The sequence below is a fragment of the Phodopus roborovskii genome, unplaced genomic scaffold (genome assembly GCF_943737965.1).
Source record: "Phodopus roborovskii unplaced genomic scaffold, PHOROB, whole genome shotgun sequence".
NCBI classification, from domain to species: domain Eukaryota; kingdom Metazoa; phylum Chordata; class Mammalia; order Rodentia; family Cricetidae; genus Phodopus; species Phodopus roborovskii.
In genome coordinates this window covers 48169556-48183114 of record NW_026126511.1, presented here as the reverse complement: position 1 = coordinate 48183114, position 13559 = coordinate 48169556, and the positions used below count along the sequence as shown (strand labels likewise).

The window sequence follows — 13559 nt, the reverse complement described above, 5'->3', positions numbered from 1 at the left end:
GAACCAATTCATAGTACCCAAAGGATGTAGATGGAAAAAATACCTTTCTATTACTTCCTACTGAGACTCAGAATTAGTGTAGTTCATCTCTCCATGATTCTCTATAAAAATGAAAACTTAAGCCAGGGCTAACAGAGAAACCTTATCTCAAAAAACAACAAAGAAAGGAAAGAAAGTGCCGAATTGAAGCAAAGATCATCTGGACACTCTTGAATAATGTGTCCCATGCTTTGTTGGCCATAGTAATTGCCTTTGTTTTTTTCTAGAGACAATTGGATCTGAAACAAAAAAATCATGGATTATAGTGTTCCCGGTTAGTCTGGTTTGAGGCTTCACTTTTGGTAAGCTCAATATAGAGCATCCAACCTACCTCCAACCCACTGCAGATGTCACATGGTCATTACTGGGGTAGTAGACACAGTTTCTGCATTGTATTCTTTGTATTCTGCTCTTATATTCTGTCATTTGTTCAACAAACACTTAGAACCTGATCAATATGTTCATTGTCTGCTTTTAAATGCTCCCTATAGGCCTCAAGGTCTTTTAACTTTTTAACAAAAACCCATGATCTTAGGTTGCTGGTTGTGCTGGTAAGATGCGGGAAGAGGCAGCAGAACTTTGGCTCAGTGTCAGCAGCCTAAGAAGGAAGTTTATTAGGCATTCAAGTGCGATAAGAAATGAGTGAAACGATGAAATCTTTTAGAAAGTACTTATGAAAAATTTAGACTATGAAAATTTGACTTTGATAAATTAGATAGCCAGAAACAGAACCAGTTCCCTCTGGGTTTCCTTATCCTACTTATCCTAAATCAGCTAATAATCCTAATGGCTTTAAGTGGGTCTGTAAGTGCCCTGCTGTAAGTGTGACCTCACATACACATAAGAGTCTTAGGGAAAGCCCAGTCCAGCAAGATGTTAGGAGATAGGTATATATGGCAGAGTGACCCAGTGTCAAGGGAAAGGAAAGAAAGTGCTAGCAAGAGTGGGTGTAGATGGTGAATCAGACTTGAGGAGTAACTACTAGGTACTGGCATTATGATACATCTGTGGAAAAGTTCTCCCAAATCTTAAAACATATAATATGCCCCTGTATTTGAGCACACAGCCAAGGGCCCTGTAAGACTTTGTAGGCTAGATCAGTTCAAAAGTATCAAGAAACCATTCTGGAACAAGTGATGGGGTAAACAAAAATAACTTGCTTGGTGAAAATCAGCCAGTGTACACCAAGAAATAGACAAAAGCTCTAAGCCTTAGCATTAAACCGAAGAATAATGAAGTTCTTTTGAAAAAGCTAACAGTACATTTGACTGTCCCCTGATTTAAGATTCTAGATCATTTGTGAGAATGTAGTTGTCAAACTTTTGTGAAAAGAGTGCCTTGCCAGGCATTGGTGGCACACGCCTTTAATCCAAGCCCTTGGGAGGCAGAGGCAGGAGGATCTTTGTGAGTTCAAGACAGCCAAGGCTACACAGAGAAACCCTATCTCGAAAAACCAGAAAGAAAAAAGAACCTCTATAAATATTTCCAAGTAGAGAGATGACAAGTACTTTCAAATCTGATATAAAAAGTATATGAAACATAAATAGTATATAAGACATAAGCAGTACATAAAATGCTAGGATAAGCTATCCAAAGAATTTAGCCACTATCATGTATGTCTATGTAAATATGCATACACACATGCATATGTGTGAATACACTCTATATATTACTGTATATAGTTGGTCCTGTTTATCTGAGAGTTTTGTACTCATGAATTCAACCAATTTGCTGATGGAAACTATTCTGTACTGAATATTATTCCCTAAACAGTAAATCCATTTATAGAGCATTTACATTGCACTATAATTATACGCTATGTATGTATGATCAGTACCCAGAAACGACCTAAAGTATAGTAGACCTGTCCAACATAGTGGCATACACTGCAGAGACAGGAGAATTGTTTTATTGAGTCCTCAAGCTTGGGTCTACTGTCAGTTGCATGGCAGGACTTAAGCATCCACAGATTTTGGTATGTGTTGGGGATTTCTGGAACCATATATTTCTTTAGAAAATAAATTTGGCCAGCAGTGGTGGCCCACACTTTTAACCCAGAGCTCAGGAGGCAGAGTCAGGCAGATCTCTCTGAGTTCGAGGCCAGCCTGATTTATAGAGCTGCTTCCAGGACAGCTAGGGCTACACAAAGAAACCCTGTCTCAGGAAGCAAAAGGAAAAAAAAGAGAGAAGAGAAAAATGTAAATTTTTCACTGTGATTCATTTGTTGTATACAAGGGGGAAAATTTCCTTCCATTTTGTATTATAGAGAAGAAAGGAGGTTAATAAGTAAATGCTTAAAATATCAACTAAAAGAAGGAAAAATCAACATTAAATTAGATATGGAAACCAGTCTGTTCCTAATTGTTTTCTGTACAATTGGGGGTTATTAAAATTACCTTGAGGGTACCTGAGAAAAGCCAATCATAGTTGGGCATTACAGTGTTGCCTCTACAGTAGAATACAAACTCAGCACTTTGTGTATGTTGAAAATGGATTCTCACTACATTTCTCAGGCCAGTCTTGAACTTGAGAGCTCAAGTGGTTCTGCCTTAACCTCTGGGATTGCTGGGACTATAAGTGGGTGATACCATCATAGTCCCAGTACTGTATAACTTCTCCTTTTCTGCACCTCTCAGCAGGCCTCAGGTAAACTCAGGTCCAACTGAAAAGGACCACTTGTGTTCACATATCTAGTTATTGGACTAAGGCCTCCCTCAAGTCCTTCCCCTAAGTGCCCATCAGTTGAACTTACAACATGGCAACTGATTTCATCAGCGTATGTTAAAAAAAAAAAACATATTTTTGTCATACTCTCTTCATGAGAAGCAAGTACGTGATCCATGCTCAGGGAGGGAACTGTACAAAGTGGTAAATACAGGATAGGGGTGTCATGGATAACCCTGTCTAAAGTGACCTAACACAAAACCCTAATCTAGAAAGTCAAACCTGAGACCAGAGTTAGTTGGACCGTTCAGTCTGTTTTAGAGTGATCTCTAACTTCACCTGCTAGCTGCTAGTGAAGTTCAGATAGGAGCCAGTCAGGATGGCTGGTCCTTTCCTTTCTTGGGCATGCATGCATCTATGTTATTAGTATTGAGTACTCAGTGCATCATATGCAAAAATGAGAATGAAGCTAATGCATTCATGATGTGACAGAACTGGATAAAAAGATGTGTTGTGATTTCATTGCATATTAGTAAAATTTAAAGTAGAAGCATACTTAACAAACCTGCTCCCCTCACAACACTGTTCTACTGAACTGTTGTCAGAAACATGGGGGGGGGGTCTTTGTAAAGAGTGCTGTCTTCAGTTTCTCTTGACGCTATGTTTGTAAGTTAGCCTTTTACAAGACTTTAATGGATTGTTTTTCTACCTAAAAAGACCCCAGTACCTTCTCTAAAAAATAGATGCTGAATTACCAAAGACAAAATCAGCAGACACTTTCCATAATCACTCACACAATGTTCCCTTAAGATTCAGACCCTGACTCCAACTGTTGGCCTACTTAAGACTATTTACCCTCTGGCAGAGTGACCCATGTTGACAAAGACTGCTACAAATGTCAGTCCTAGCTGGAAGGAAAGCTCAGTGGTGCTTCAGGTGATAAAAGTGCCAGGTATCAGGTGATGATGGGTAAGGAAACCCACAGGAAAAGTAGCTGTGAGTCTAGTCTTGTGTGAAACTTTTTAGTCAGCCTCCTAGAGAAAGGAGCCACTTGCAGAGGAACCATGTAAAACGCACTCCCCGGAAAGGAGTGATGCGCTTGGGGCTGCACTCTGAACTTCTAGCCACTCCCATGATAGTCTTCCAGCTCTGCCCTGAAGTCAAGGAATCTAGCTTCCCTGCAGCCCAAGGGAGAAGTCATTATTTTTCCTGAAGGGCAATGCTGGGAGGTCCAAGTACTGGGCCCTGGTGGTGGGAACTTAAAGGAGGAAGAAAGGATGGGTGTTAGTGTGGCTACAGTGTCTCTCATCCCCCTAACAGAAAACCCCGGATGTCCCCCTTTTACAAATGAGGAGTGCAACTCAAGAGGTGAGTGGTGAGCTTGGGTTGAAATCCAGGCTTGTCTGGATGTCACTCCTGGCTCCCTCACAGCAGCAGTTTCTGGGCTGCCTAAATTAGAGACTCTGTAACCGCATTTGACTACTCCCTCTCCCTGATAAGCAGGCCAGACATCTTCCCCGAGCATGTAAGAGAGCACTTGGCTCAAATGCTGTCATGAGACCTAAAAGTGGGACAGTGGTCAAGGTCTGGAGTAGCAATGTGTTATCACAGAGGTGATGAGAAGTGGCATTGGGAAACCTGACACTGGACGACAGAATACAGCAAAACCTTTGAGTTTTAACCCTAGTATAAATAAGGGAACCATTAGAGTACAGATGAGGATGGCAGTGTGAGAGAGTGAAACCTGCTGCTGTTTCTGTGTTTTGGGGAAGAGTAGAGCTTAAGGCATGCATTGAGTTCACCAGAAATACTTTGACCTAGTTTGTACAGTCAGTCTCACACAGATCAGTCTTCCAGACTATGCCTTATACTCTTTGGGACAAGAATGTTTGTTCATCAAAGAGATGTTTTTTTGGTGGTGGTATTAGTGGTCACATATATCTTTTATGAACAGGAAAGAGAATGTGAGATGTTAAGTAGAAATGCCTGGTCTGGCAGAGCATAATCTACAATATGCAAGGGCCTGGGTTCATCCCCAGCACTGTGGGAAAGAAACAACAGAACGGGGATGTCATTCAAGTGGAAATGTTGTGTGTTTGAGTGTATGTAAGGGGCAGGAGAGACAGCTCAGAGGTCAAGAGTACCTGCTGCTCTTACAGAGAACCTAGGTTTGGTTGCCAGCACCCACGTAGCTGTTCATAGCTGCCTGTACCTCCGGTTTCAAGGGTCTGGCTCCCTCTTGTGGTCTTCTTGGTATCACATGATGCACGTACACATGAAAAATACAGGTGATTTTTTTTTTTTTTTTTTTTTTTTTGTTTTGTTTTTGTTTGTTTTGTTTTTTAAAGCAGGGTTTCTCTATGAGGCCTAGTTGTCCTGGAACTCGCTCTGTAGACCAGGCTGGCCTCGAACTCACAGAGATTCACCTGCCTCTGCCTCCCAAGTGCAGGGATTAAAGGCATGAACCACCACTGCCTGGATGAAATAAATCATTTTTAAAGTATATATGGTAAACCTTCAGATATTGTTAATAACTCAAAAATCATGGAAAATCATAAATTCAAAAGCTTCACCAGAGAATAATGCAAAAATAGTTGTAAAGGAAAGGTAGAGGGATGAAAAATAAGTGGGGTAAACAGCAAAAATTAAGAGGGAAGATATATTCCAACTCTATCAGTAATTAAAAAAAATAAACGTGAATGGACTAGACAATCCATTTGGACTGCAGAGATTATCAACCTAGGTTAAAAAAAAAAAAAAAAAAAAAAGACTCAGGAGGCAGAAGTAGGCAGATCTCTGTGAGTTTGAGGCCAGCCTGGTCTACACAGCAAGTTTCAGGACAGCCAGAGCTACACAGAGAAACCTTGTCTCAAAAATAAAATAAAGTAAAATGGAAATAGGAAAAAAATTAACAAAATGGAAAGGTTTAAAAGTGGGTGTGAGTGCCATGGTGCCTGTGTGGAAGTCAGAGCAACTTTTGGAGTCAGTTCTCACCCTCCACCTCGCTAAGGCGGGGTCTCTCACTTCTGCCACTACACTGCACACTTCTGGCCGACTGGCCCATGGTCTGCCCATTCTCCTGTCTCCTTTTCCATCTCACAGGAAGAGTCTTGGATTAAAGATGCCCAGCGCTGCATCCAGATTTTTACCTAGATTTCAGGGGTTGAGCTCAGGTCATCAAGCTTGTTCAGCAAGTACTATTACCTTCTTCTTTTTTAATGAATAAAATTGTCAGTCTTTTCCTGGATTGGCTGAAAAAAAAAGGGGGGGGAGAAAACTCAAATTATTAGAATCAGAAAAGAGAGATAGTAATACTAACGTTATATAAATAATGATTATAAAAGAATCCACGAACTGTCCTATGCCAATAAACTGACAAGTAAAGTGGTCATATTATTAGAAATATCTGTTAATTAATGACATGTTCACCTAGTGATTGACATTGTGATATATTTACAGGCTGCTGCCTTCTCCTCTCAAAGATGCAGTGGAAGTGTCCACCTGGAGAAGATGCTACACAATGCAGGAGGTGAACTCAGCCCTGAGTAAAATCCAGCTGGTGGGATATTCTCAAAAAATTGTGAGTGTTGATATCTTCGTGAGTGTTTTCATGAGTGCCACCCCTCTGTTGAGTCCCTGGGGGACTCTTGGAGCTCTCTTTTTCAAGCTTCCCTCTCATCCTCATGCTAGTTCCAAGAAAAGGGGATGTAGGTGGATCTTCTCCAGCCTCTTTGCTTTTTAGTGGTACTCAATCATCACCCCTGTTCCCTGACATCAGCTAGAACTGGGTTGGCCAGCTGGTGATGAGTCTGAGAAACTAGACACAGCTTTACCCATCTGAGACATAGGCAATAGAAAACAAACAGCTCTGTTGTTGACCTGCAGTTAGAACCATTCGGAACTGAACCTAGCCCAAAGTGGAAAAGGAATAGTCTTTGACTCTTGGTTCTTGGGGTAACTTGTTACCCTTGCTCTTAAATGCCTGGCCCTGTGTATCTGGTGACAAGACAGGAGCAGAAAACTCCAGGATGGCTTCCGTCTGTTACTTCCTTTTGTCTTCAGTTTCCTTTAAAATAAGGACATTTCTGTTGCTTTTTCCTTTAAACTGACATAGCTTGCTGATAACATGTTCTCTGGGGTTTTGTTTTGTTTTTGTTTAGGAGCTTTTTGGTGCTGTTCAGGTGACCCCTCTGAGCTCGGGCTATGCCCTAGGAAGCTCCAACTGGATTATCCAGTCCCATTATGAGAAAGTGTCTTACGTCTCCGGATCCTCCTTGCTTACCACACACCCTCAGGTAAATTAACTTTTAATCCACAGCCTGTGTTTACTTAATTCAAATTCAGAATGTCTCCAGTGTACTATGAGCAGTTTTTAAACCTTCACTGTCTCTATTTCTTAGATACTCTGGGAGAGTTAAGACTGTTTAGGTCTTTATATTCAGGATTGTGTTTTCCTTGGGAGAAATTCTTTTGTGCTCAAGGTCACCTCTAGGTTGATGATTCCTGGGCCTTCCAAGACCCTGCCTGGCCTGATGTAGGCCACAGAGATTGTTGATTCTCTGAGCACTCACTAACTACTGAAGGCTTATCAAAGGCAGGGAGCAGGCTGATATCATTGTCAGGATTGAGTGGCCACCAGACAAGGTCTCTGCTTATAAGTCTTATCTTCAGTTGATAGTCACTAGGACAAAGATGAATAAAGAAATGAGCTGTGTGATTTCAGACTGGGTAGGAGTCGTGTGAACAGCACAGCAGGTTTATTTCTAGGGAGATGGAGATAGTCTAGACCGGCTGGTCCATCTGAAACCAAGACTGAAGAGCTGTGTGATGGTGTGGAGGAAAGCCTACAGAGCTGGCTGATGAAGAGTCCCTGGAGCAGAGCAGGCAGAGCATGTAAAGAGTGGAGAAAGCCCATGGGACTACAGTATACTACACAGCCAGGAAAGGAGCAAGGCCAGGTCACACAGGCCTTTGTAGACTGTGATGAGTTCTGATTGGCTTGTTTTGTGGTATAATTGTGGTATGTTTACTTGTACTATGGGTTTGTGCATTTGTATATGCATGCATGAGGAAAAAGATCAAGGCTAGGCATCTTTCCTTGATCCATCTCTACCTTGATTCTGTGAGACAGGGTCTCTCACTCAGCTTGAAGCTCACTGATGGGAGATGCCCTTCTGTATATGTTTCTCTTATTGGTTGATGAATAAAACACTGACTGTCCAGTAGGCAGGAAGTATAGCTAGGGCTACCAGATGAGGAGAAGCTGGGGAGAGGAGGCAGAGGGAAGCCGCCAGGGAGAGATGCCATGTAGTCGCTAAAGGAGTAACATGTTGAAGCCTTCCCCTGTAAGATAAGGCCACGTGGAAGTACTTAGATTAATAGAAATGGGTTAATAATTAAGAGAGAGCCAATAAGAAGCCTGAGCCATTGGCCAAATAGTTTATAAATTAATAGACGCCTCTCTGTGTTTATTTGGGACTAAATGGCTTCAGGACCAGGTGGAACAAAAACCTCTATCTATAGCTCACCAATTCTGCTAGACCAGTTAGCCAATGAGGATCCACCTGTCTCCGCCCCCAACTCAGACATGTGCCATCAGACTCTGCTTTTTAAAGTGGGTGCTCGGGGTCTGAACTCAGGTTCTCATGCTTATGCTGCAGGCATTTTACCTACTGAGCCACTTCCCAAGTCCCGCCCTATTGTATGTTATGTTTTGTTTGATTGAAATGGGGTCTTAGTTTGTAGCTCTGGCTGGCCTAAAACTCACCATCTAGACCAGTCTAGCTTCCAATTGGCAGATTAATCTGCCTCTGCCTCTGCCTCTGCCTCCCATGCACTAGGCTTAAAGGCTCGCATCACCCACCACCCCTTCCCACTGTATTTTAATGTGGAGGGGAAACTATTGGCAGGTTTAAGTTAATCATGCATTACAGTTACAGTTGGCAGTAAATAAGTTACATATAAACATTGTTATGAATATAATAATCCTTGGGCATTGTAGAGAACTTACTGTTTCTTTTTTGTTCAGAAAGGAAGAGTGGTCAAGATTAGGTAATCAGTTGCTGAACATATACCTTATAGGAGTCCCTGTCACATTTTATCTTTGAAATTAATTGTTTATTAATGTAATCTTAATATGTTATTATCTTCATAATAAAACAGAAGTTGAGGCTTAGACCTGGAGCCCAGGCCCTTCCGCTTCCTTTGTATTTCTACCCTTTCCCTGACAGTGGTCTATACCACAACCACCTCCTACTGCCTCAACGTTGCTTTCCCTGGGTACATAGAGAATCCTCATCCCTGTGCTCTGTTCCTTTGTGAGGTTAATGCTTGCCACACTTCTTACAGAAAGTCCTCATGTTTTAGAAATATTTGTGACAGATAAATTTATGATTTAAGCATGATATTTGTATGTGTATACGTACATATACACCTTACAGAATGGCTGACTCAAGCTAATTAGCTTACCCCATTTTCAAATAGGAAAAAAATAATTCTGTATTTTGTCTGAAACACTGGGTAGTGCCGCCAGTCTGCAGTGTTTATGTTTTCTGTTGGGGCGAGGACAGGCTCTCATGTGACCCAGACTGGCCTCAAACATGATGTATAGCTAAGGATGACCTTGAACTCTGTCCTCCTGCCTCTACCGCCAACCTATTATCATTATAGGTGTACCACCACCCCTGGCTCATACCTTCTTTTACAACCAAGTTTTATCTCAAGGTCTAGAGGAAACAAGTTCCTATGTTTTCCTGTAGCTAGCAGAATTCTGGGCCCTTCCCGCTTATTGAAATCAAAATCCCATCAATGTCATCATAATCTGCCTCATTGAATCAGATTTTTTTATTGGCAGCTTTTTTCATTCTTGATGTATTCTGCCCTAAAAGACAGGAGGATGACTTGGCTGCCAGCTGCTCTGATTTGTCCTGCTTAGATCAAAACCTTTACAGTACTGTTGACGTAATTTCCAGTAAATTGTCCTTACAAGGGCCATAAATTTAAAGGGAAAATAAGGTCTTGAGAATGATGAGCAACATACCTAAATAATTGGTTTTAATTTCTATTTGGCAACCTGTACTATATGTAACAAAGAAAAGAAATAGATTTTTCCTTCACCCGTATTCTTGGTTTTGCATTGAATAAGTGGGAATAAAGAAGCTGTAGTTTGAAAAGAAGCCTGATGGTCTACTGTGGAGGTCAAGAAACTGTGCCCGGGGCTGTGCCTGACCCACCACTTACTTTGAGGGGGGGGGGAGTGATTAAATAAATAAACAAACCAGGTTTTATTTGGTTACAGACATAACTTGTTTGTGGATCACTTATAGCTCTCGGTATATGCTATGACGGCAGGTTTAAAGTTAAACTTCACAGAAAGTGCATTGTCCTCTGGGCTGCCTAATCGGAGCCTCTGCAATCATTGAAACACAGCACGATGCTGCAGTGATATGTAAATACAAGGGAATGAGGCTTTTGTTTAAAATGGAAGTGGCAAGAGTAGAGAGGTGGCTTTAAGAAAATGTAGGCTGAGCTGGACGGTGGTGGCGCACACCTTTATTCCCAGCAATTAGGAGGCAGAGGCAGGTGGATCTCTGAGTTCAAGGGCAGCCTGTGCTGTGGAATGATCCTTCTGTACACTGTAAATATGTATTACTCTCATTGGTAAATAATAAAGCTGTTTGGACTATAGCAAGGCAGGATAAAGTTAGGTGGAACAATCAGACTAAGGACTGGGATGACGAAGGGCAGAGTCAGGAGAGACTTGATTGAGTCGCCCAAGAAACAAGATGCCAGAAGACCAGTAAAGCCACGGGCCATGTGGCAGTACATAGATTAATAGAAATGAATTAATTTAAGAGCTAGTTAACAATAAGCCTTAGCTATTGACTGAGGATTTCGTAATTATAAGCTTTTGTGTGTTTATTTGGGGCTAGGCCATTGGAACAGAAAAATTGTGCCTCCATTTGTAAGCCTGGTCTACAGAGCAAGTTCCAGAACAGCCGAGGCTACACAAAGAAACCCTGCCTTAGAAAGAAGGGGAGGGGAAGGAAGAGAAGAGAAGGGAAGAAGGAAAGGAAAGGATAATCTTTAATTCAAGAAACTTCTATGCTAGGCCAACAAGATGGCTCACCGGGTGATAGATAGATCCTACTGCCAAGTCTGAGGACCTGAGTTCAATGCCTGGGACTTATGTGATGAAAGGGGAGAACAGACTCCCACAGGTTGTCCTCTCACTGTGCACAAATACACACACTCACAAAATAATTACAAATTTAAATGCAGAGCATTGATTGGTGGCCACTGTCTTCAGGGGAAGAAAAGTGACGTAAAAGATTCTGTGTGTGAATGGCATTGAGAATAAGGATAGGTGCATTTGACAGATCTGTCTCAGAAGTAGATTGTAGATAATGATCTATGTGAACCAGAATATTAGCTAGAAATACAAGGCCAGAACCTGGGTTGAAGGCAAGTCTAGAAACAAGTTGGAGAATCTTCATACTTCCTTTAATTAAATAAATAAAAGTCTGAGGGCCAGAGATCTACCTGTAGGAAAATATTTACCTGTAGACCATGAAAGGAAGAAAAGTGATCTTGTGTAAGTATGGCTGGAAAGAAAGAAGAAAATTGAGGCTGTCCCAGAGAAGAGTATGTTGTGCAGGAAGGAGGGGCACAAATTCTCAGCGCTGACCCTGCTGGCACTGACACTCAGCTACCATGCCCAGCTCTGACTCCTGTGCCCCCTCTGATGGTATTGTCTGCAAAGACACCACTGTGTGTCACTTAGATCTTCTCTTCCTTCTGGCTGAAATCTCCAGTGCGGTGTCGACACACAGTGATTTTACTAAGTTTTAAAGGGAGTGCTTTTATAATCCCTTAGAGGATGCTTTACAGTCCCTTGGATGAAATGTGTTCGTGATCCATGCTGTTTTTTAAGGAGTTTCTCATTTTTACTTTCTGGTTTTTTGTTTTGTTTGTTTTGTTTTGTTTTTGTTTTTGTTTTTTTAGACCTGGCCCCCTTGTAGAGTGTGAGATAAGCTTATGATCTTCTGCCCTGTATTTCCTTCCTTCCTTATATCTTAGGGTTAAATTTGTTGCCCTACCCCATTTCACTCTCCTGTTGTCATTTAACTGTTAGTTTTGGTATGCAGTGTTTTGTGGTTCATCTTAAATAGGTTATGATGCCCTCCACAGTCTTCACTCCTTAAGTAGCCCAGTGGTATTTTACTGCACTTTTATTTTCAGTCCATTCTGTCTGGTTAGACTTGGATTAGACAGGACTTTTTTTTTTTTTTTTTAATTCTTGGTTTTGCCGCTGTTAGCACATTTAATTGTACATACTAATGTATTTCACTGCACTATTTCCACACATGCATGCAGTGCATATTGATCATAGCCAGCCATTGTTCATTCGTTCTTACCACCCCCTCTTCCCAGTGCCTCCTAATCACTGTCCTCTTTTGGTTTGGGATGAGGAGGAGGGGTATGGAATCTTTTTCCTTCCTGCACATGAAAGAGAACATGCAGTACTTGGCCTTCTGTGTTTCTATAGCTGGTAATTTCCTAATGTACTGTTCCAGTTACATCTATTTTGCTGCACATGACAAGATTTTTGTTGTTGTTGTAGCTGAGTGGGCTGCATTGTGTGGCTATCTGCCCTGTTCCCTTCATCAGTTCATGTCTTGTGAGCACTTAGAGTTCTTATCTTTGCTTTGTTTCATGAAGTCTTGTTGTCCATGTTCTCATAAATGTGAATTCTTCCCATAATCCAAAGAAAATATTTAGAATTTTGAAAACTTAAAACTGTTGTTCAGGTCTAAGGTAGCCACTCGATTTGTTGGTTTGATTTTGTATTGTGAACAATTTTCTTCTGAATTGTCCTAAAAGTTTTGTTGCTGTTTGTTGGTTTGTTTTATTTTAATGCAGTACTTTGATGTACATGCTCCACCGTGAAAGTTAAATCCTGTAAAATTGGGACAAAGGCCACAAGAAAGCTGAGCTACAAACAGGGCCTCAATCTGTTGGTGCCTCTGGCTCACTTAATGGACCCCAGGGAGCCAGGAGGGGATCACAGCAGGCTGTCCTCTCTCTCTCTCTCTCTCTCTCTCTCACACACACACACACACACACACACACACACACACACACACACAAATAATGTGTACTGCTTAAGTGCATGCCTGCGTGTATTTGTATTAATTTCTCATGAGGAGAAGCTATTTGTAAGCTCCTCCATTTAGCAGTGTCTGAAGAGACAAGGGAAGGACAAGATGGTGGATGCATGTGACCTTTACAGAAGTTCTGATAGGGAAGAGCTTTTCTCCACAGTGCAATTGAACAACATTATTATAAGACCAGAAGTTCACTGGGGAGTCCAGGGCTTTCTGGTAGGAGATTGAGGAGTTCATGGGAAGGGTGGGGTTTGAATTAGTTTTGGAGGGCAGAATTGTACTTTGTGGTCTGGGATGTTTTTTTTTTTTTTTTTTTTTTTTTTTTTTTTTCTTGCCCAGGCAGTAAATCCTTAACTGTTTCACTCATTCCTTCTCTCCTGCCATCTGGGATTTTTAAGGTGTAAAGGGCCTTCAGGTTTCTCTGGATCCTTGCTGATTAGCATTTTCACTGTCTTTTAACCAGACTATCATTTCTCCTGTATATTTCAATCATCTAGTCTTCTGCACCCTGACTTCCTTTTGTTGTAACTCCTGGATCCTGTTTCACATCTAACAGTGAAATCACTACCTTACCTTAGGAACGTGACCCTGTATTTCCACTATCCCCTTGGCCTTCACTTTGTTCAATAAGTGTTATTGCCAGAAGCCATTCCCTGTTTCAGAATGCTGACTTCTTATTGCCTGCCCTGT

At 41.5% G+C, this 13559-nt stretch overlaps 1 protein-coding gene across 1 annotated transcript in view; it reads left to right on the top strand.

Moving 5' to 3' along the window:
- The window catches only part of Ints9 (integrator complex subunit 9), an 84830-nt gene that overhangs the window by 49232 nt on the left and 22039 nt on the right, over positions 1 to 13559 (top strand). The window contains 2 exon segments of the mRNA XM_051195510.1: positions 6163 to 6283; positions 6864 to 6998. Coding sequence (XP_051051467.1) covers positions 6163 to 6283; positions 6864 to 6998 — 256 coding nt within the window.